We start from the raw sequence: 23,401 nt of genomic DNA, 5'->3' as shown, positions 1-23,401 counted from the left end.
TAGGTCCATTTCAGTTTTGTTGCAAAAGGGGTTTAATAGGTCCACAAAGAAATTGTTTGGAAAAGAATATTTAAAAGAATATGAAGACAGGGAGATTTCTTTTATACCCAATTTTATGTTCACATGGTAGGGTATCATGAAAATTTAGTTTCGCATAAGAATGTTGCAATATGGGAGAATTAAAAAACTCTTCTGAAGAGTTCATTTGTCAAAAGGGGTTAGGTCCATTTTTCATAAATTTTATTGTTTTCTGTCTCAAAAGCTATAGATTTTTAGTCGCTCTGATGATAAGACAATTTGAAATTTACATTAAGTTTATTTTCAGCCAATCATATTGAATTATTTCAATATTTTATTGCTGTAAACTATTATTACAGATTTGTAATGGTAACAATTTTTATGAAACGGCCACATATACCACCGGACAGTGGACAAATAAAATCGGTCTCTTTGAACAGGTTTTACTACACGTTTTAAAGCATTTGTGGAGGGGAGCTATTTTGGAAGACTCTACTTGCGGTGTTTAAAGACAACCGGTCCTTCTTTAATTTTTCACAGAGAGGATTTTCGATTTTTCTACGATGGCTGATTTTCTTTGTCATCCGCCTAACCAAAGCATCAGACGGGACAGCGGCGGGGTACTTCAGGCAGCACAGGGTCTAATCGACTCAGCTTGGTCGTTGTATGGAGAGTTAGAGACTGCTCTACCCGAGTTTGTCAAATCATTAGAGACAAGTCTTCAAATCCTCCGCCAGAGCCTCGGGGATGGAGTCAAGTGCCTTAAAGTAGAGAGCGATATGTCGAAAGGTATGAGTAAATAAATTTGATTCGATTCAATTAACTACCGAATGATTAAATTCATTGCAATTCTAAGAGTGGACGTATATTATTAAAATGGCAATTGCAAATGAAACTTTTACAAACAATATAAATTGAGGTAGGTACAATACATATTTTTTCCATAAGTAAAACAAAATATTTCATATAAGCAAATTACCATAAACATATTGATCTGAGAAAATGGAAGGATCCACTAAAAAGCAAATGCTTGTATAGTGTGGACCCCTCAATAATGACATTCATTCATTATGAAAATGTTTATCATCATTTCCTCGGGTGAGCGCGTTTTATTGTTAATCATTTATCACTTATCCATCTCCTCTCTTTTCATATATTTCTTAGCCTCTCGCCAGATGTTGGAACAGCTCCCACCCATCATATGCGATATTGGCAGACATACATTCACCATGGCAACGAGTGATGCCAGTAGAGAGAGTTTTCTTCTTCCGGATAGCACTTTAGCTCTTCAGGTTAAAACAAGGTTAAGAGATCTGAACCGTGTCGCCAAGGTAAAATTTCAGTACTTTATTTGAATTAGATACTGTTTATTGGTTTCACAGCTTACAGTTTAACTTAATAACTTAAGGTAATATAATTCTTTAAAATTGCAATGAGACTTCACGTGTAAAGCGCTATGCATATTTGATCATTACTAGATAGATTTATATGAACGATATTGTCAAAAAACGTAAACTGTCCTCCAAATTAAATTGATGATATTTGTTTATTGTCGTACAAATTTTTGTAGGATATAATTGATTGTATGCGATGCTCCATCATATCGATAAAACAAGAAAAAATAGCGATCTACTGATAGCTTTGTAAAACTTTTATCTTTTTAATACGTTGCATTGCAGATATTTATTCAGGATATAATAATAAATAATCATATTTGAATGCAAAATGGCCAAGCTTAGACTCGTTATTAATTGCATCGCTCAATCTGTGGAAGCAATGATGATTCAGTCATGAAATGAATCCAATATTTATACTGAGCTGTAAGTTAGACGTCCTGTACAGCACATCATAGGCATAATATGTAATGTTTTTCTTTGACACAAAATGAATTATTTCGTTTTTATTTTTCATTTCGTTTATTTTCCATTTCCAACATTTACAAATTGTTTCGTACATTTTGATATACAGATAAAGGCAAGAAAACATTAAGCACATCTTTTACATACTATCATGAACAAGGGCGAAAGGGAAGAGTCGAATTATATTTCGTTGTTGTTACTTAGTATTTTTAATTCTATTATTTTGTGTTTAAAGGGATTGTCTGCTGAGCTGTCGACAAACGACAAACGAAGAGCAAACACGAGATTATCACACGTAGATACAGAAGAAGGTATAGGCCTAATCGTATACACACACCCTCTCCTCCAACATGTCCAAACCCTCACGACCCCCCTCATCCCGACCCTCCCCTTCCCCTTCACTCTCTCCTTTGTTTATCAGAGATTACCCTGCCTAAATTCTTGAGCGAAAGACGAAGGAAAATATTGCAGTGAAACTACCTTAGAAATGAAGATGTAGGCCTTGTTCAATTTGTACCTTTTTAAGGACAAGGCCACAATTTTCACCTTAAACAAGATAAAACATTACACATATTTGGTAACTGTAAAGTGCAGCGGGTGTTCGTGTTGATGATTATTTCATCTCCAAGAACAAATAACTGTGCATATTAACTAGTCTACCTACTCCCAAAGGAAAATTAACAATGTTCACTTATATCGTGTATAGATTGGGGAAGGATTGGGGGAAATGGATGCTAAAAATTTAACAATAATTAAATAAAGGAAATAGAAGGAAAGGGAAAGAAAGTAAAATGAAAAGGTTTGAAAATATAAAAATCTTTCACAAAGTTATATTTTCATTAAAATAACATAGGTCTAATTATTTTCATCGCTCATACTCATTCACCAACAGATATTTATACGAATTATTTTTTTTTTAATGTAGATGATAAATCCTCTTATGTTATTCTTTTAAATTTCAGTGAAAAACTTCTGGGAAATGATTTTTGATGACAGAGAAGAGGTGAGTTAAAAATATAAATTACTATATATTTTTAACAAAAGACTTGGGTCCTGTTCCATAAAAGATGCAATCAATTGTGCAACTAATCATCGATCGTAATTGTAATTCGATGGCAAAATGTTTACGAAAAATCAAAAAAAAAATCAAAAAAAAAAGAAACGGATTATCAGTTGCAAATATCAATCGTATCTCTTTATCATTTTTATGCTGCATATTTTTTGTTGGTTCTCACCCTAGGAGTATCGTATTTATGAGAAAGGTCCAATGTTGCATAACCAGTATTACTATTATTAAATCTTTATGGGACGGATCACGCGAGGGGTAAAATCCGATTAACTGTCGCCTCTACCATATTATTACCCTACCCCCAAATATAAAGAAAAATTAATGAATTAGTGAACAAATAAATGAATGAATATATGAATAAATTATAAATAAATGAAACAGATAAACAAAAAAAATAAAATGAAAACAGGGATAAATGTGAAATAAAAAGTCGAAATAGTTCTACGTATTTTTATTCCTGAATTCAATTATTTTTGACATGTTATATGGACAAAGGGGCCTTAAACGCGGTTCGAATCTATTTCACATTTCTCCTATCCTTTATTGGTATCACAGATTGAATTGGCTGAATTCTATGAGAAAATAAGCGCCATCATCGGTAGGGAACCAAGATGCCCTCTTGAAAGACTTGGCTCTTTCTTTACTTGTGAGTATGATTAAGGTGACCAATCCTACGGCCCCTCAGTTTTCCAATTTAAGATGGCTTTCGAACTCTGTCATCCAGGGTCGGAGCCGGGATTTCTTGATGGGGGGCAAGACATTCTAAAGATGACGTCATATTTTGTTTAATTACAGGGGTGTAGTGTTACTCGATTCAAACCTCTACTTTATCCTCTTTTTCCATCTTTCTTCCGTATAGCTCTCCCTTTCCTTTTTTTCTCCTTTTGTCATTTCCTGAAAAATCTTAGGAGTGCATAATCTCATTCCCTGTCCCCTGTGGCAAAGACCCTGCCATCATCGATAAGTACGGACTTCATCTGGTTATTCACGTGGATGATAATTCAAAATAACTAGTATAGCCAAATTTTAAAGAATTACACCTTTAGATTTATTTGATGAATTACTACAGGATTTCTCCTCTTATTGTCTACCAGTGTAGAGTAATGAGCCACCACCTCTGAAATGTCTGACGAGCAATAAATGTAACAAGTGAAAAAAGGTTTCAACAATAGGTGACTTTTATTTCTAACACCCTTTCCGTCTTACCTTCTTTTTCGGCTAAGGTGACTATGTGGACCCTCTAAATTTCGATCGGTTTGTCAAAATTGTTGACGCAAACAACGTGCAAACAGCTCATGACAAACTGCTCATGGGGTCTGCCATCAACGTTTCCCAGTTCCTTAAGAGCCAGATCAGGATTGGTCACTTGAGAGACGCGATACCACAAGGAGACTCAAACGAACCAATCAGGGCACTCGACGCAAGGAGGCGGACCTCGAGCAATGACTCCTTGACATCGCCACACCTCGGGTTGTCTCCCAAGAATGAGAACGGTAATGAAAGCATTACGTCAGTACTCAGCAATCATTCTGATGTTTCAAGCTCAGCCTGGTTGAAGATCAAAGTGGAAAACTGGTTCAGAGAGGTATTGTCATTTACATGTCGATTCTCGTCATGCAGTATCCACAGTACCAATGTAATCATCTTAATCACTATCATCATTATCATCATCATCATCATCATCTTTATCATCACCATCATCATCACTATTTATGATCGTAATAATTATCTCTCCAACACCACCTCACCACTGCCATCATCGCCACCATAATCATCACCAGCATCTTCACTGTCATTATCAATCATCTCATCTTCACCATCACCATTGTCAACATAATCATGTAACATGACCATCACGACCTCCCATCTGCGTGCAACCACACACACACACGCACACACTGAAAAACAACACACACCCTCACACACCCCATAAACGCACCCTCACACCCCCACACATAAACTCCTATTAGTGCCGATTGTACCATGGAATAGGTCCATGATTGTACGAAAGAAATATTTATCCTCAATCAAATGAAACCTCCCTGTGTAATTACTAGGTCTTTACTGTTCAGATATGCACCATAGGATCAGTGTTTCGTGTTTATCACCAACGAGTACGATACGAATTGTCCTTCAACAAGTTATGGGAAATGATTGTCGGTGTTATATATTATATTGTATATTCCTCTCTTGCAAATCTCCTTATCCACTTTTTCGTTTTTTCTCTTTCAGGTGGATCGTCTTTACAGGTGAGACAATGAATTCACATTTACCTTTTTTACCTAATCAATTACACAGCAAAAACTGCGGTGTTAACCGGTGTACATAGAGGACCACACCAGTTATTTTACACCGGTGTTAAATTGACAGTGTTAGTTTAGCACCTATAGGTGTTATTGCAACACCTTTGGTTGTAACATGTACACTATTTGGTGTTATATTCAATCTATAGGGTGTAATTTTAACACCAGAGGGTGTGGTCCTCTATTAACACCCACTGGTGTCAGTTTTAACACCACAGTTTTTACAGTGTACTTGTATTAAACTGTTCACAAACTGCACTCGGTGAAAACGTGATATATTACATGAAGAAGGGGGGGGGGGTGGGCAAATTTAATCCTCGAATTCGGTATTCTTAGCCAAAACCCACATCACGATCCTTCCCATTTGCTATATGATTGATCAGATAGACACCAAAATTAAATAAAGGCATTGGCTCGCTTTGTGAACAGCAGATTAAAAAAAAGAAACTCTCAAACCAAGATTAAACATGTGTATTGATACATGTATTAAAACTCCCTTAGACAACCATTATTGAGAATGGAAGGCTGTAAGTACAACGCAAACCGTTTTTTAATCGCGTCTTTGAGTCATTAATAATGTGATGACCCATGTGAAACGTGGAACCTTGCAGCTCAGATTTTGAGAGTCAAAATCATTGGTAGTCTATGCCTTTAAGCAGCTCTGGCCGGTTGTTTACATTGAATGCATTTGGGAATTACCCTAGCCTTTTTAACTCGTGTATTGATATTATACCCTTGCATTAATGGAGGTTCTTTCACGGTGACATACCCAAAGACGACGCTGAGGCCCTTCTGAGAGGGCGCCTTCCAGGGACATTCTTGCTCCGTTACAGCTGTACCAATCCCAGCCGTCTCTGTGTGTCGTTCGTCTACTCAGTCGATAGCAGTCCCTGGAAGGAGGAGGTCCATCGGCGTGACGTCATCGTTCATCATGAACTCATCTGTACAAGTAAGATCAGTTTAATTCTAACCACGCATAGTTCCTCGATTGCTATCACTATAGAATGGAATGAATGTAACTTTTTACTTTGTATGTTTTACTCGTCTAAATAAATAAATAGATTTGTTAAATTTCTTCGATTTTCGTAGCTGGTTATATTTCCTTCGCCCATCAGGGAATATAGTAATTGCGAGACGAAGCTCAGATAAATAATTATCATAATAATTTCTCAAAGCCTTAAGTATGTTTTGTATCCTACTGCCCTGCTTAAAGTAGTCGGTAAATGAAACGAAATGAAATGAAGTAAAAGCTTTTACCATTTAATGACCTTGAAATTATAAGCCTACTACCACTTCCGGGCAATAGTCTTAATTATTGTCCTCATGAACACTCGGTATATAATTCCACGGGTAAGCATATAATCACGGATGGCATAATGCATTGCCTAATATTGTGTTTTGCTAATCATCAGATGTCAAGGGAATTATAAGCCCAAGACAAGGAGGTGATATCAGAAGGCGATTTAGTGGTGATGATCTCAGCCCGCGAAGAGAGAAGAAAGCGGTACTGAATAGCCAAAAAGGTAATAGTCTTGTCACCATTTCATTAAAAAAATCTGTTTGTGATAACAAATATAATAAATAACGTAATAATAAATTTCTATGATATGCTTACAGTCATCCAAGCATAATAAGGACTTCAGTAGCTTTTAACTGTAATTGCATGTTTTTTTTATTATACAAATTTAATGAAATCAGACCTTGAAGTTTAAAGAAGCGGGAATCATTACGATTAATTTAAGCCTGTTGGAGAATAAATGATATCATTCTGTCTGAACTTCCGGTTCTTATTTCTCTGATATTTGAAGATTTAAGTTAAGGACTTAGATGTCTTAATCAATTCGTAATATCTATGGGAAATATATTTTCGAATAATGAAAATCCGAAGCTAATGTTTAAAAGCTCACCTGTACCATTTAAAACCTATCAAATGCATCTATCTTTTTATGCCTTTGTCCCACATAGCCAGGCATATCTTTGTCAAAATAACAGAAAATTGCAATCAGGGCAGATCGAGGATTGTCCGGGGCCCCGTCCTACAAATAATAGCGATTGATCCAATCAATCGTAACTCTACAGGAATCCATCATTGTCATAACTTTTTTCTGCAGGAAATTTGAAAAATGTCAATTGCAAACAAAGGAGATCAAACCAAATTGTCAAGAAATCAATGAATTTATGGATATGCCTTCATATCTAGAATTTAAAAAAATATAAACATGCATTTTATATGCTGATATTGCTGGCTTTCCATATTTGCAATTGATTGGATCAATCGCAACTCTTTGTAAGACGGGGCCTGGGACTTTCTTGGGACACTATGACCCCCAAAAAACTATTAACAAGGTTAAGGGGCAACCGGGTGCACATTTTTTTTGCGTGAAATTTGTTTTAACAGTGAACAAGAGTGCAAACCAAAAGGGCTGTCTCCAAATACCATTTTCCAATTTAGAAATATGACACTTACTTTGTACTATCTAGAAATCCGAGAAGGTTTTATTTGTGATATTAAGAAGTAGTAATTTGGCGTTATATTCTTATTGAAAAAACACCACACACTCGAATTTACACCCACATATACACCCTTTCAAAGATCAGACAAGCTGGTATCACAATGACTCTCAAGAGTACTGTAATACGATAAATGAATAAGTTGGTACACGTACCCTTCTTTTTTCAAGTTATATCGTTTTTATGATATTTGTCATGGTGCTTCAAAGGAGTTCCTCGGAAAAGTAATCATTCAAAAGGTTAAACAAACCATTTGCAATTAGCTTTTGTGCTTTCCGAGGTAGTATAAAATAAATTTGCAGCATTTTTTTCCTCCTCCACTTATACTTACAATGTTGACCGTGTGGTCAATTGCTATTCACACATTGACCGTTTTGACCCGAAAAGCTATTTTATAGCCATTAATTATCAGCCTATATCTTACTTTTAGCTACACTCTTAAAAATGTTGGGCAACATACGGTCCACACAACAATTGGTTAAAACTTTATCCAATTCTGGGTAGTTTTACACCAATAATGTGTGCTTTGGGTGAAAACTACACAGTATTGGTGTAAAACTACCCAGAATTGGATAAAGTTTTAACCAATTGTTGTGTGGACCGTATGTTGCCCAACATTTTTAAGAGTGTACGTTTCTCGCGTTTAGGAGCACCAAACATCCCATTATTTCCACACCGCCTTCCCTTTTCTATTTGTAATTGTATATTGATAATTTGTTCCTTCATCTACCCATTTGATGCTATATCTAATTTTGAATAAAGCTGAATCCAACAATTTAAGTGTTGGATTCAGTGGTAAATTCAACATTTAGAAAGGGTGGTCACACCTCCAACCTTTTAACCTTTCAAATGTTGATTTAAAATTTAAATTTTTAAAGTGAATGTGGTTTTGGAGGGGGGGAGGGGGTAACTAAAGGTTGTATTTCCTCCAACCTTTCAAATGTTGATTTAACATTTAATGTTTTAGAGTGTTCCTTCCCATAAACCATATCTTTCTTTTTATCCTTTCTTTCTCTCTTTGTATGTTTGCTACTTTCTTTATTTTCTCTTTTCTTCTCTTTCCTTACAATCTATTCATCTTATATCCACTGCTTTGTTTGTCTTGCTCTGTCGTTTTTCCATTTGTAAGACTGAAACACTCAAATTTTTTTAAATTCTCTTCCTTATGTATTTTATTTTCAGTGAACTTTATTTTCTTATTCACGTATAGCGGTTGTGTAATTTTGACACTCATGTTTTTTCCCCTCTCCATTCTCTGTTCCCCTCTTTCCTTTCATACAGCATTTAGTGCGCTCCACCACGTGATGAAGTCAGGTGCCTTGCTCGAGGAGAGTCTCAAATCCCCGGGTTCATTCCTTCCCGGTTTACAAAGATGATCACCGCTTCAAAATCGGGCTGAATGTCAATGGAATTATAAAAAAAGTAGGGGCGAAATTAACCAAGGTTAACTTACTAGAATAATGCCAAATGTAACAGTTTTGTAATGGTACTGTATTGAAATATTTATTAAACTAGATATCATTCATAAAATATAATTTGATAATTTAATTTATTGCCCAATTAACATGATTAAGTTAATACAAAATAAAACAAAATACGTTCAACTTCAAATGGAAAGGGCGAAATAAATTTGTCATTACAAATATGATAATGTAAGACTGAAATTAGGCGGGATACTAGACACGAATAATTTTGTAATACAAAATAATGCCCTGAATATTGCTTGGTTAAAAAATCAATTGCGACATGCTACCCCAAATCCAAAAATAATTCGCCTAAAACTAATTTTGAGATATTTATTGAGCTTGATAAAGCACGTTCTAAGCTTTAAAATGATTTAGTACTTCCCAAAATTTATCAAGAGCAAAATTAGTATTTTATTGAATGTAGAAGAAATTCGGTGAGATTTTTAAAGAATGAAGAGAAACAAGGTATAAAACTTGGGGTTCATTCAAGCATGAGACGAGACGTGCACACTGTGCAATCTTTATCATACTTCCGTGAGACACTTCAAAATCCCGGTGTTGATTTAACACCAGCCGGGTATCTATATCGGCCCACACCAGAGAAGAGTTGAAACAACACCAGTTAAAAATCAAACTGATATTGGTTTAACACTAATTGGTGTTGCTTAAATGCCAAATTGGTGTTAGCCTTACACCAATCCCTTGTTGTTTCAACATCTCTCTGGTGTGGACCGATATATATATGCCAGGCTGGTGTTAAATTAACACCGGCTTTTTTGCAGTGTATCTGGGGGAAACAAATGGGTTTTAAAAACTCCTATAGCTCGTTATTAAACTTTGCAACTTCATTTTTGACAGTATGAAAAAGAAGAGTTACTCTTAGAGATAAGCTCATTTTCACATTTTTAAAGACTTTTAAAGACTGAATCATTGTTTGATACATTTACAGATAACCTTCCCTGGCGATTTAGTATTGGTTTTGGAGTGGCTAGTCACATTTGATAAAACAAAAATAACACAATTTTATATGGAAACCTTGAACAATGCTCAACTTCAATTACTTTAAACAAAATGAACCTTGTCGTAAATTGTCATTTTAAAAAATGGACAAAAGAATGTGAACCGCATGATATAAACATCGTCATAGTTTATCATTGTGTTACAGCTTGAAAAAATGTTTAAATTTCAAAGAAAGTCTTGAAATTTCTAGTAAAAGAAGTTACCTTTTGTAAAGAGACCTATCTGATAAGGTGCAGAATGCTTTCGGAATTGTAAAAAGAAAATTAATTGAGGGTTATAATGAATATTCCGGATAATTATGTAAACCGAACTTTCACTTCATTGCATTTTCTTTTTCTCTCAGTTGTCTTGCAATGTGTAGGCACATGTTTTCTGATCAAATATCAATTATTGTACATGTTAAATCATTTACTCTATATAATCTACTGAACAAGTGAACAGTGATGATGTAAATATAAGAACATACAAATAAAAAAAAAGGTTTATTGACTTACTATAACCTGCCTTGATCATCTGCTCATCTTTTTACCAGGGGCTGTGGAACGGTTTGAAAATGGGAGAGGCCGAGCTAGTCTGCAGGCATAGACCCTGATTGAAACTTTGATCAGTAAGTGCACTGCAAAAACTCTGGTGTTGATATAACACCAGCCCGGAATCTATATATGTCCAAACCAAAGAAGTGTTAAACAACACCAGTTTCGTTTTGGTCTAACACCAGATAGGTGTTTATACAACACCAATTAGTATTAAAACAGCATCGGTTTGATTCCAAACTGGTGTTGTTTCAATACTTCTCTGGTGTGGACATATATAGATTCCGGGCTGGTGTTAAATCAACACCGGGGTTTGCAGTGTGTGTCTCCACGCAAAGACTAGCACATACAAAACTTGCTGTTTCTATTCTCAGTACACAAGGCATGAGTAGGCTGCACATTCAGACCCTTAACTCGAGTGAAGGGTTTGCACAGCAGACGAGGGCCGAGTCGAAAGTGTGTGTGCATGCGTGTGTGTGTGTTCTGGGGCGACCATGCACTAATTCGCAGTCAGTGTAGTGCCTAGTGTGCGGCTTCTAATCCAGGGACCCGTCTTACAAAGAATTACGATTGGTTAAATCAACCCTAATTATATGGAAATCCATCAATGCCATAATTTTATTACAGGAAATTTGTTTAATGTCTATTGTAAGCAAATAGAAACCAAAGAAAATGAATTTTGAAAAAATATGCATTTTAGATGTTGGTGTTGCTGGCTTTCCATAGTTGCTGTTGATCAGATCAATTTCAACTCTTTGTAAGACGGGATCCTGTTATACTCAACAGACAGTCGGTCGTCAATACGATGGATGACGCCAAAGTCATTTGATGAACTGTCATACCGGTCCGGATCCAGGGCCGTATTCAGCTGTTTGAAGGGTTCACGCGGTTAAATTCACCTAACTGTTCTCACCAGGATGAAGTTATTAGTCTTGATGAGCTGACTCAATATTAATGTTTACAAGAATAAATAAAAGGAACCATTTACGTCACATTGATTAATTCCTTGCATGCTCTGAGCGCTGGTGACGGTAGCTCGAGCTAAAGCCGGGGTAATAATAGCAAGTGCTTTGTACCCTCAGTTAAAAAGCGCTATAAAAAAGTCCAGCTAGTATTAATATTATCATTGTTGTTGCAGGTTGCACACATAATTTCATTTCGTTAATTACATCATCATACCATCGCTTATTTAGGCTAAAGTCCACCCCAACAAAAGTTAACTTTGATATATAAAGAAAATCTAATAAGCAGAAATCGCAATCGGATATGAAATAAGAATGTCATACTTTCGTTAGTATTCCACATCCGACTTTGAAGAAATGTAGCGATATACTATGTGCCTATTATGTTATCTGATTTCTTTGCTTAATGTAGGGCTAACTTATCGATGGGGTGGACTTGACCTTAAAGCTTCTGTTTCGCAATTAAATCCATGGTATCCGACATACTGCTATCTTGAACGCTGAAATCCGGCAGTTTGAAGTTGAGCTTCCTCGGATTGTCTCCCCGATAATGCACTAGACGCAGCTCCCTCCAGGGGTCTAGTGTAACGGCAGAACCTCCAAGCTTCATCGCGTGAATTTTGAAATAATGCACGTTGATTGGTCGCAAGATATTTTTGTCGTGCGATGCATTCGGTTCCGTGGGTTCCGCGGATCTCCATTGATTTCTTTGTATGAGTGACTGACCACCAAGCGGTATGCTTGTATTTGGTCTACCGAAAAACCAGTTCTGTAAGCGTGCAGCTCCAACCCGGTCATACAGCGGATCAGATAGGTAGTCTGGGATCCGCGGTTTATTCGGATTCATTGGCTGGACGTATTCATCTACGTCGATTTTGATCATCCATTTTGATATATGGCGATTTCTCCAGAGGCAATCGTTCTCGTGTGCGATCTGCACTTCAAGATAATTTTTACAAGGTGTTGACTGGTGGGACCAAGGTATGACTGTAACAAAGCCATTCTCGATTTCCTTGGCTACGGTTTCTCGGAGTTTGCTCAGTTCTTGTTCTTGGTTGTCGTAAATGAAGATGTGATTTGCTCCGACGTGTCGATGGAATGCTACCCAATCAGGAACGAATTCATCCGAATCCTTCAGCATCGTGCAAACGCTCAACATGCGGCGTTGTCGTTTTGAGGCGCCAGAGGAGCACACGGTTATATTCTCGTACGAAGATGTTCTTGAAAAGGCGCCGTCTACAGCACGATAGAGAGAAACTGAAAAGTTTGTCCTTTCTTGAAGGCTTGCTGGTATTGGACAAGTTATAATGATAACATACTGCGGCCTATATCCAAAGCTTCTATCGTCACTAACAACGGCATCGCATGATACGCGCTGACCTTTATCGTATTCGCACACAAAAGAATCATTCTGCCAGTCCCAGTGCTGAATACGCACACCGACAATAACAACGTTATGAGAAACAGGATCAGCGAAAATTGAATGTATCGTTGGCATACCCGTCTTCGTCAACTTTGACCTCAGGAAGCACATGTCACCTCGCGGTGATGAATATATTATAGATCGTGAATACCCTTCGTCGTTACCCTGTAGCAGTTGCGATCTCCGCGTAAGTTCTTGCGCCTTTTCGGCCGATGCGCGCAGCACGGGACCGGAAGTCGTGTGGAGGTAGACGATAGTAGTTGCTATGAACAAGGCGGTGGCAATAATGATGACCAGTGCAAAAGGCATAAAATCCCTCGTGACCTCTGACGTCACTTGGTATCTCGCAAGAGGCCAGTCGCTGTCTGAATGTTCAGAGTAAGTTCTAATTCTGTTGTGTCTTGTAGGCGGGGCCCTTTTTGTATCCATGGTGCCCTGGTTGATATCCTTGTTAAAAATCTTCGAAATGTATTTTCCTATCAGGCGATTCTTGCGACGATAAGATCTTTTACCAACAGGAAACAGAAGGAAACCTGATCCAATGGGATACCTGTATATTGAAAAGTTTAGTAATAGAAAGGGAAAAGAAACTTAAAAGCGATTCCCTGCTTTTCCTTTAAAGGACAAGTCCACCCTAACCAAAAGTTGATTTGCATTAAAGGAGAAAAATCCAACAAGCATAACACTGAAAATTTCATCAAAATCGGATGTAAAATAAGAAAGTTATGAAATTTTAAAATTTTTGTTAATTTCACAAAACAGTTATATGCACATCCTGGTGGGTATGCAAATGAGAAGCCTAATTATGTCATCCACTCAGTATTTCTTTTGCATTTTATTATATGAAATATTCTCATTTTCTCCTCACTGTCGAGTGAAACAACGATTAATTCCTCCCTGAACATGTGGAATGAGTATTGTTTAATGCTATATGGTTCAATCAAGTTGGTCATTTTTTATTGTCGGATCTGTAAGAGATGAAATATTGTATAATGCAAACAAAAAAAACAAAAGAAATGGTGAGGGACATCATCGACTGTCTCATGTGCCTGTCACTGAGTTGTGCATATCACTATTTGTGAATATAAGCAAAACTTAAAAATGTTATAACTTTCTTATTTTACATCCGATTTTAATCAAATTTTCAGCCTTTTGCTAGTTGGATTTTTCACTTTTCAATCAAATCAACATTTCCTGGGATGGACTTGAACTTTAATTTCCATCTGTGTGTTAATCCTTTCTACAGCAGTCGAGGTCCTAACTCGAGGTTATCGACCACGTCGACCTAAAGCAAGAGATAGCCCAACATATATCAAGGGTGATCAGCATTTTTCTAATGAAGCTGTATAAGAGCGACTTCAAGAACGACTGGTGAACCTTTCTTACGCGCTTAACCATCGCCAATAAATATACAATTTACCACAAGAAAGGATCACCAGTCATTCTTTAAGTCACTCGTAGGCTTACGAACAGCTTTATGAAACACCCACCAGGGGTGGAAAGATTTAAAGATATAGATAACACTTTCTAGAATCTGTTTTAGGGCCTCTAAACACTTTTGGGGTCTGATAATAATTGGCTGATTGCAAGAAGAATTCTGTGGTCGAAAAATCGTTTTATTTTGGACGTACATATTTATATGACATAGTAATGTAATAACAGGAAAGGTGGCAAACACTACCGGCAAGGAGGGGGGGGGGGGGGTAATTTCCCAAATGCAAAACCGATAATATTCGTCAGTTCGAAAAGCACCCACTCCACTAATGAGTTATTAAATTCGTAGATTTCTCATCTCAATCAAATCTCCCACGTTTCTGTTGCTAATATATAGTGTATCCATTATTATTTCTACCAATCACTTATAACAATCAAATAACATGACATCATATAACTTTGATTAGAAAGGACTCATAATAAGGTCGACATTAATCGAAAATCCTAATGAAATCTGACCAGCTTCTCTCACAAATTGCTTCCAAGTTTTGCGCCCTTCAAACAATCTTTTCTTAAGCCATTTTTGTCCTTATTGGAAAAATATGAAGGGAAAAAATGGCCTTTGAGAAAATTTGCCTTATATTATGTGTGTATGGCTAGAGAAACAAGCTAAAATGAAATATAATATGCAGACTGAGTCTACATTCTATTTTTTTCTTTCCTGTATACGCTTATATGATTAAGTCGACAAGTTACTATTTTTTTTTCATTTCCAAGGGGAATCCACACCTTACAAGCATTGCTTTTAGTGGACCCCCCTCATTTCCATTTATGCTAAATTTCATACTGCTTTTTTACGAGGTAAAAATGTTCATTTGTAAAACTTATCCGATTTATATTATTTTGTATTATTTTTTAGTGGAAATGAAATAAAGAATTGATTTGAATTGAGTGGAATATACCATGGTAAAATACTTGAGGAAGTGAAGCTAAAATAAAAATATAATCATAACATCACAACCACCAACAGAAAAAAATTAATTCATATAGATTTTTTTTTAGATTAGATATAGATGATACAGCCCATACCTGAAGATACAGATAGTTATAATATTTATCTCCATGAATTTAAATGGACATGATATCCGCGATTGTTGCTCGAAGAGAATTAAAAAAATACCACTTACTCTTTTCAAAGCAACTGATGCCAGTCCTCATGGCCATACCATTAAAATGATTATGATCCGTGATTCTTTTTCAGTTCTCGAAAACGGATATGAAGGGCTCTTCTCATCACGATTACCTGGCAAGTAAGTGACTGCAAAGTTGTGGTAACGTTGAATGTCTACCTACCGGCCATGCCGGTGTGGTTACATTAGAACCAAAATGGTAACTGGAAATAGGGCGACTAAATTTTGTTAAGGTTAATAGAAGCCGCAAACTTTGCACTTTACGCACAAGACAACAACGACTGAGTTAACAATAACTGTCTTATAGACAGAGCGACGGTGATCCAATAAACCATGTTTGGAGAGCTCTAGGAGACCGAAATCCATTGACGGTATGCCTTTTATTGACCAAGAGCAGGGCCCATATTCACGAAACCCATATAAGTCTAGTTATCACTTAATTACATCGGTGACTGTACACAGTTAGATAATTGCTAGACTCATTAAGGTTTCATGATTTTGGGGCCTAGATAATAATGATAATACATGAGGTACACCAACTCGCTCAGTAGATAATGGATTGGGAATTACATGTAGCGTCATGAGCCAATGTTTGACCATTTTAATTAATAATCTAATTTTGTGGTATATTTTGACATAAAATAAAAAAAATACTTCACCACCTTTTCATTTTCCTTCTCCCACTTTTCTCTTGGTAGTGATTTTTTTTGTGAGGGGGGGGGGTCCATTGCCCCCAAGACCATCCAGTTTCACGCCAGTTTGAAGGGGAGGAAGATTGACCCTCATTCTTGAAATATATATTCATGTTCTTACGAACACCTTTATTATATATTACTAAATGCCTGGAAAATATTACATGATAGGTTTATACACTGTTATAGGTCAGCAAATTGTACTGTTTCTGGAAATCCCAGCAAATGCAGTTGAATAGGTATATCGCATTTCCCCATCATTACCTCAGGATCTTTTCGACCAATCGGTTTGGATTTTTGTTTGAATATATACATTTTCATAGGTGGTTACACTAGGAGTGTCAAAGGCACAATAAAACATGTAGAAATTTCTTGATAATGACTCATAATTATACTTGCTCAAATTGCTATTAACACTTACTTTATCTATGGTCTCTAAGCGTTCTACTAGCTTTAGAGAGCAGTTGTTCAAGATTTATTTATAACATGTGATCGCAGCCTAAAAGCTGAAGTGACAGATGTTTTACAATAAAAAAAAAACAAATGAAATTAACAAATAAGAAAGAAAAAAAAAACAATCAAGAAATTTACAGAAATTACAATATAAATTCAAAATGTTACGGTATTCTCAAGGTAATAGTGGTGATGTGAGATAATATTTGAAAATCTGAGAAGATGTATTTTAACTAAAGATTTGAAAGACTGTCTGTGAAGGATGAGGAGAACTTTAATAAGAAATTATGATGCCAAATGTAAAAAAAAATCATGCGTTTCGTTATTCGTTTTATATTTGAAAAAAGACAAACAATTTATGCATTACGGATTTCATGATTTTATGTGTGTGTCTTTCAAAATACATGCATTCGTTCCAGATCTGATATGACTCGACGATCACAAATGGGTCTAGTGTGAAAAATCACCATTGACTATCTGGAAATCTAAAAACTGATTCCTGAATACACATCGATCAAAATGAAATTCCAGAGGCACAAATAATGTGTTTAATCTTGTGTTTATATAGTACTTATTCAATGTTTGCTCATATTGTATGTTATTTGGTATGCGATTAGGCTACTGAAATGTCAAATAAACTTGACTTTCCATAGTCCTAAGATCATGCCGGGTAGTATCGTTTGAGAGTGAAACATGATGAATGAATCGTTAATACTTATAGAATTTTGTTGGCAATCCTGCCATGACTTGTAACAAGCCTGGACACCCCATTCCGTGCTTTTATTTATTTATTTATTTTTATCTTTCCAAGCATCTCTTTATATGACTTGTTTACTAATGGGTCAGTGGCAGGCGGCGGGGGGGGGGGTGAAATAAATAGTAAGCATTCAGTTTGTTAGGAGTATCGATCTGTTGGTTTCCTGCACAACTATGATCTCCCCTTCATTAAGACAAGAGTTAAATAATTCATATTATCTATTGGCCGAGTGGTTGTACTATCAGTTTCTTGTTTTTGTTTATTTTATTCTGTTCATTATGCTATCCGCTTTTTGTTTGCATATTTCTTTTTGATCAACGTGCATGCCGTTATAGTTTATTTGAACTATACCTACAATAACAATAATATGAAAAATGAAAATGAAAATCCATAATTTATTGTTCGAAATAGACATGAAATGGAATACTCCGAAAGTTTGCTTTGCCAAATTGATCGTGGGCCCGGCAGTCGCTGTGCAGCGCCAGATCGACGAGTCTGTATCCCTTTAATCGTTGAACGCCAAACAGGGTAGCAGCAACTCCCATCTTTTAACGTCTTTTGGTGTGACGCTGCCGCGGTTTGAACCCCCGACCTCCCGGTTGTGAGACGGACGCTCTACCAACTGAGCCAACACACATATATAAGTGCACTTGTATATTCTTGTTATTGTAGGTATCGTTCAAATAAACCACATGGCAAACCGATGGCTGAATTACTTAGAGCTTATCACTTGAGTCACAGATCAATTCCTTGCACGACAAAAAAAATATGTAATTTTTGAAATTATTTTTCTTTTGCCTTTAATATCACTTCATTCTCAGAACTTTGGAAGCATGATGCAAATACTCCGTTTCATCGGTCACCCATTTTAAAAGTATACCTCTAAATTCAATCTTCCAAAATAAATTCCAGTATAAGGGCATGCTATTTTGATAAAATTAGGGATTTCAATTCGAGGTTTGCTCATTACTAATAATTCAGGTATTTAAAATTCGATTTTTTTGGTTCTCCAATCTTCTCTTTGTATTTTTTAATTTGTAATTAGACTGACACTAAAACAGTTTAACGAAGAATTCAAGGCATATCTTCTCCTGAAAATTTATAGTATTATAAATTTTGCTGTATGAATAAAAAGTTTCTGGAAAATGTATATCATTTAATGTTACTATTTGTATGAAAAAGAATGGAAATAACTGAGGTATAAAGTTAGGAAATTAAAACAAATCCCACGTCCTGGCGGCGAAGCGTTGTGTATCTGCACACGACAAAAAGGATCTCCGGATGCACTGGACCGCGGAGAGCATTGCGCAATAAAATCGAACAATGAATAGCGCCATATCGATCAGTTCCCATTGATCACTTTCACCGACTTTAACAGCAGAAAGAAACAAGAGGTATCGTCAATGATGAACACGTATTGGTATATGATCTCGTATAAAAACGTGCTACAAGCGTCGGCTTCCTTCTCGTTAAATTTCATACTTATTTATCATTTTTACGTGATTCTTCCGCGTTGAACTGACATGATAAGAGAGGAAAAAAGATGACATCCAACTGCTGCTAGTTCGATTATATGGCTATGACGACGATGGACGTCTTCGCTTTCAAGAGTGGCTTTCTCTAAATTGATTTGAAATAGGTAAGGCGTCAAATAATTTTGAGTCGTTTAATATTGGCAAAGAAAATGGCCTAATAAACTAGGAAGAGTCTTAATATTACTTCATTAAGTTGATTAAGACCACCGATGTACTCACTTTCATCAAGTTTTCATGTGCTAGCTATGTTTAAACGCATGTACCTCACACGTCTAGGTACAAAGAACACATGCCTATTTAATCTCCTGAAAGTATCCTCAACAGGTCAAGAAAAATCAGACCGAAACCTATCATATATTATGTTCGGATTTAAGTAGCAAAAATGCTTATTGTGTGTTAAGAAGTATACAATTACGGTGTCATGTTCTTTGCATAATATGATTTCAGAGTCTCTTTCTTGACAAAGAGGATGCTATGTAAACCTAGTGGGCAAGAAAAGGGAAGAATAGGCATATATATATATATATATATATATATACTTAAAATATCGAAACGAATGAAAACCATTAACACTACATTTTTGATTTCGAGAAATATCAAATAATATATAATATCAAATGAAGGAATAATAAAAAAAAAGACTTTTGTTAAGCCCTTTTTCAAGTTTCCATATGTCTAATATGTTTTTACAGAAAATGAATCTTCGGTGAACCACATTGGAGCGTCGCTATACCTACCATGCGAGCAGATTTTACGAAGTTGGGAGCTACCTAATGGAAAGATCGTGCAGAATGTTTGGAGAATGAGCAATCAGCTATAATCAGACACAAAAAAGGAAAGAAAAAAAACTAAACAAAACAATTACGAGCGTGACCAGAAATACCGCCATAATGCTTTACCTAAACCGGACGCTGAGGTCGCGACGAAGAAAGTTAGACTATACCTGGATATTTGTTATAATGACATCATTCTTTCTTTTATGTTCTGTATTTTCACTCATGTTCAGGTCATTTAATAAAAACGCATCTTCTCGGAAATACAGTCATTTGATAGACTGGGATGGACGGATATATGTGGCGCCGAAAAACAAAACAAACTTTTCAAGGAAAAGCTTTTATCAGTATTCTTCACCAAGAAGTAATATGTGTTTCTTCTCAAGTTTCCTAGAAGAGGAAGGGATGCCCAAACTTCATTCAGCATTCGCTGATCCCGTATCCCACAATGTGGTCTTTATCGGAACGCGGTTACTTGAAGACAACTGGACCCGCGAAACATTCGTCACCCATTTTGAAAGTGGTGAGCGCAGATTGTGTGATCCCATTGTAGAGGATTATTTTAGCTTTGGATATATCTCCCAGTTCAACATTGTTTTGACGTGCCCACTTCCACCGTCCCTGCACCACAGCCTAAAGTTAACATTGAGCCTGCAGCGTATGTCAAATGTCAAAAAGTATCGCAGGTACGCGTATGACAACCTGACAATTTGCCAGTCGGGATCGTCTAACTTTCAAAGGTATCATCTATCAGCCTGCACCATGGTAAGAAACATGGATCACTACCTACCAGAATGGATTGCCATACATCGGTACGTTGGTGTTCAACACTTTTTTCTTTATGATAACGAGCCAGAGGAAACGAGTAAACTCAGACAGACTGTTCGTCGTGAGATCGCGGAGGGCGTCGTCACAGTCATACCCTGGACACACATTGCCTTGGGACAGAAAACGTATTTAGAGGTTCAGATTGCCCATGAAAATGACTGCCTGTGGAGAAACAGGTACCGAACGAAATGGATGATCAAAATTGATGTTGATGAGTTTGTGCAGCCAATGAATGAAAGCAAACGAAAAATAACCGATTATCTCGAAGGTCCAAATTTTGAAACGATGGGGGCCGCGAGATTGCAGAACTGGTTTTTCGGACGACATTCAGCAGACAATTCGGCAATGGCTACCAATGGTTCAATCATAGAAAGAAATATCTGGAGGCCAAGCTATCCTTCGCCTCAGAACTGCGGCCGTGACAAAAACATCATTCAACCAAAACATGTCCACTATTTTAAAATCCACGCAATCAAAGTTGGAGGAGAGGCAATCTCTTTGAACCCCTACAGCGAGCTTCGGTTAGTGCATTACAGGCAAGACAATTCACGTGTTAGACATTTTGATCTTCCACCATTCACGCACCAAGACTACAGCATGGTGAAGCTGATACGAGAAGCAAGGAAGGCACAAGGAGATAATAGGAGCCTTATCTGGTGAAAATCTTTAATTAACGAAAAATGACAACGGAGATAATGACGGCGTTATTATTGAAGAATTTTATAGATTTTTTTATTCATTTTAATATTTGCCACATCTACATATATCATTTTGCATCAAGGCCTGGTAACATGCGAATACAAAGTCAGGTTTTTCACGATAGCATGAAGTAAAGGACAAATAAAGATGAATTATTCTCTTAAAGATTAATTATAAATGCTTAGAAAAGTATGGGTTTTATTGAGGGCAGAATGAGCAAGATGTATCCTACAACCACTACCCCCGGTGTCGCGGAATATTAAGTTTATTTCATCAGTATGTTATTAGTTTAACTAGTCATTGGTATGATTTCAGTTCAAGTATAACATAAAAATATTCCTGTTCCAATAAGCCCTTACATCATTAATTTAGTTAGCATTTAAGATATTAGCATTATTGGAATGCAAAATAATTATAGGGAAAATAAAGGGAAGGACCATTCTGACGATACATTGATTTTAATAAAAGTAAAAATAGAAAATACGATTGTGATGAAGACTTTTACCTATTAAATTCATTACGACTTGTATAATGTATATATATATATATATATATATATAATGAACACAAGTTCACAAGGTTGAATGGAGGTTCATCAAATTTAATTGCAACTCTGAGTTTCACGCAACCTACGTGAGGTGCGATCTTCAGGCAACTATATATATATATATATTTGTTAATTTGCGATGTTACATGTGATAATTAATTAGCAATACAACCAAGATTTTTTTTAATAGAAAGGCAGACATGGTTCAGAACACCATCGCATTCAACAGTTCATATTGCCTGCTATGTCCAAAAGTGATAAAAATTGAAAATATCACCATATTACAATAAAAGAAAGAATTTACATTACATTACATTGCATTTTCTTGTGACTTTACATTTTTCAAGTGCTGCTCGGATGTTATATATTAAAAATGAAAGTGGATATTAAAATATGAAACCGCAATCATGTATATAACTCTGATACTCATTAGTGATTTTCTTTTCTTATTTTTCTAGTATCAAAACCAATGCCGGACCGAACTTCCCCTTTCATATTCAAATTCCCATCGCGGATTCGATATTATATTTTGCCTAACTTGGTCGTGACTTTTAGAAATGTCTACTTCTTTATTTAAGATCACTATATAATTTATTTCAAATCAACGATTATAATTTGCGTTTCCACAGTGTCACAGTCATGCTGACCACATTTAATATTATCATTATCATCATCATCATCACTATTATTATCATTATTATTATTATTATTATCATGATTATCATTATCATTATTATTATTATTATCATTATTATCATCATTATTATTATCATTATTGTTCTATTACGGTGTGACTGCAACGTGATGTTGATGCCCTATCCCCCAAAATGTATAAGTCATAGTAGCAATGTTGCTGTTTTTAATGTTTGAAATAGGTAATGAGTCTATTGTCTGCACTATGTATACATGACCAATTCAGTCATATGTGACCGCGACTCATGTTTTTAATAAACCTCAAATTGAATTGAACTTATTACTATTATTATTGCTGCTGTTGTTATTATCATCATCATTATGGTTATTATACATTAATCCGTTGTCAACTGGAACCGGGTGATACCTGTACAAAGTCTATGGGACTGTCAGAATTCAGTATTCAACGGGTTAATTAATTAACTATCAAGAAAACACATATGTTACATTATTTAATGTGGAATAATTTCAAGTTAGTTTTTTGGGCAATTCGTTCACTGCCAACTCGTCCACTCGCCACATGGTCGACCTTCATTTAGTCTAATGCCATTCCGTCTATCAACATTTCGTCTAACAACCATTTGGTCTAACCACTTTGTCCAATCATCACTTCGTCTAATCACCATTTCGTCTATT

At 36.1% G+C, this 23,401-nt stretch overlaps 3 protein-coding genes across 3 annotated transcripts in view; 2 read left to right on the top strand and 1 right to left on the bottom strand.

Moving 5' to 3' along the window:
- LOC129267149 (uncharacterized) overlaps positions 1-10,741 on the top strand; it is a 14,117-nt gene extending 3,376 nt beyond the window's left edge. The window contains exons 2-11 of the mRNA XM_054904888.2: positions 559-807; positions 1,183-1,349; positions 2,113-2,188; positions 2,840-2,880; positions 3,502-3,592; positions 4,170-4,531; positions 5,179-5,195; positions 5,999-6,198; positions 6,662-6,772; positions 9,042-10,741. Of these exons, the coding sequence (XP_054760863.2) occupies positions 582-807; positions 1,183-1,349; positions 2,113-2,188; positions 2,840-2,880; positions 3,502-3,592; positions 4,170-4,531; positions 5,179-5,195; positions 5,999-6,198; positions 6,662-6,772; positions 9,042-9,136 (1,386 nt within the window). The 5' untranslated portion in view covers positions 559-581 and the 3' untranslated portion in view covers positions 9,137-10,741. The remainder of the gene's footprint in view (positions 1-558; positions 808-1,182; positions 1,350-2,112; positions 2,189-2,839; positions 2,881-3,501; positions 3,593-4,169; positions 4,532-5,178; positions 5,196-5,998; positions 6,199-6,661; positions 6,773-9,041) is intronic.
- Positions 9,241-16,071, bottom strand: LOC129266307 (uncharacterized). The gene is made up of 2 exons (XM_054904148.2): positions 15,786-16,071; positions 9,241-13,714 (listed from the first exon to the last, which is right to left on the bottom strand). The coding sequence occupies exon 2, from the start codon at positions 13,591-13,593 to the stop codon at positions 12,184-12,186; it is 1,410 nt and encodes a 469-aa protein (XP_054760123.2). The 5' UTR covers positions 13,594-13,714; positions 15,786-16,071; the 3' UTR covers positions 9,241-12,183.
- A 2,954-nt stretch (positions 16,072-19,025) lies between these two features.
- Positions 19,026-23,041, top strand: LOC129266779 (uncharacterized). The gene is made up of 3 exons (XM_064103600.1): positions 19,026-19,329; positions 19,918-22,058; positions 22,177-23,041. Exon 2 carries the CDS (start codon positions 20,116-20,118, stop codon positions 21,484-21,486), a length of 1,371 nt encoding a protein of 456 aa, XP_063959670.1. The 5' UTR covers positions 19,026-19,329; positions 19,918-20,115; the 3' UTR covers positions 21,487-22,058; positions 22,177-23,041.
- The last annotated feature ends 360 nt before the right edge of the window (positions 23,042-23,401 follow it).

The sequence above is a fragment of the Lytechinus pictus genome, chromosome 8, assembly GCF_037042905.1.
Source record: "Lytechinus pictus isolate F3 Inbred chromosome 8, Lp3.0, whole genome shotgun sequence".
NCBI classification, from domain to species: domain Eukaryota; kingdom Metazoa; phylum Echinodermata; class Echinoidea; order Temnopleuroida; family Toxopneustidae; genus Lytechinus; species Lytechinus pictus.
Note: the sequence above shows the minus strand (reverse complement) of the source record. Positions and strands in the feature narration are given on the sequence as shown.

Excerpts from the sequence above, each read along its gene's own strand:
- LOC129266779 (XM_064103600.1), top strand. The coding sequence starts at position 20,116 with ATGCTTTACCTAAACCGGACGCTGAGGTCGCGACGAAGAAAGTTAGAC.
- LOC129266307 (XM_054904148.2), bottom strand. The coding sequence starts at position 13,593 with ATGGATACAAAAAGGGCCCCGCCTACAAGACACAACAGAATTAGAACT.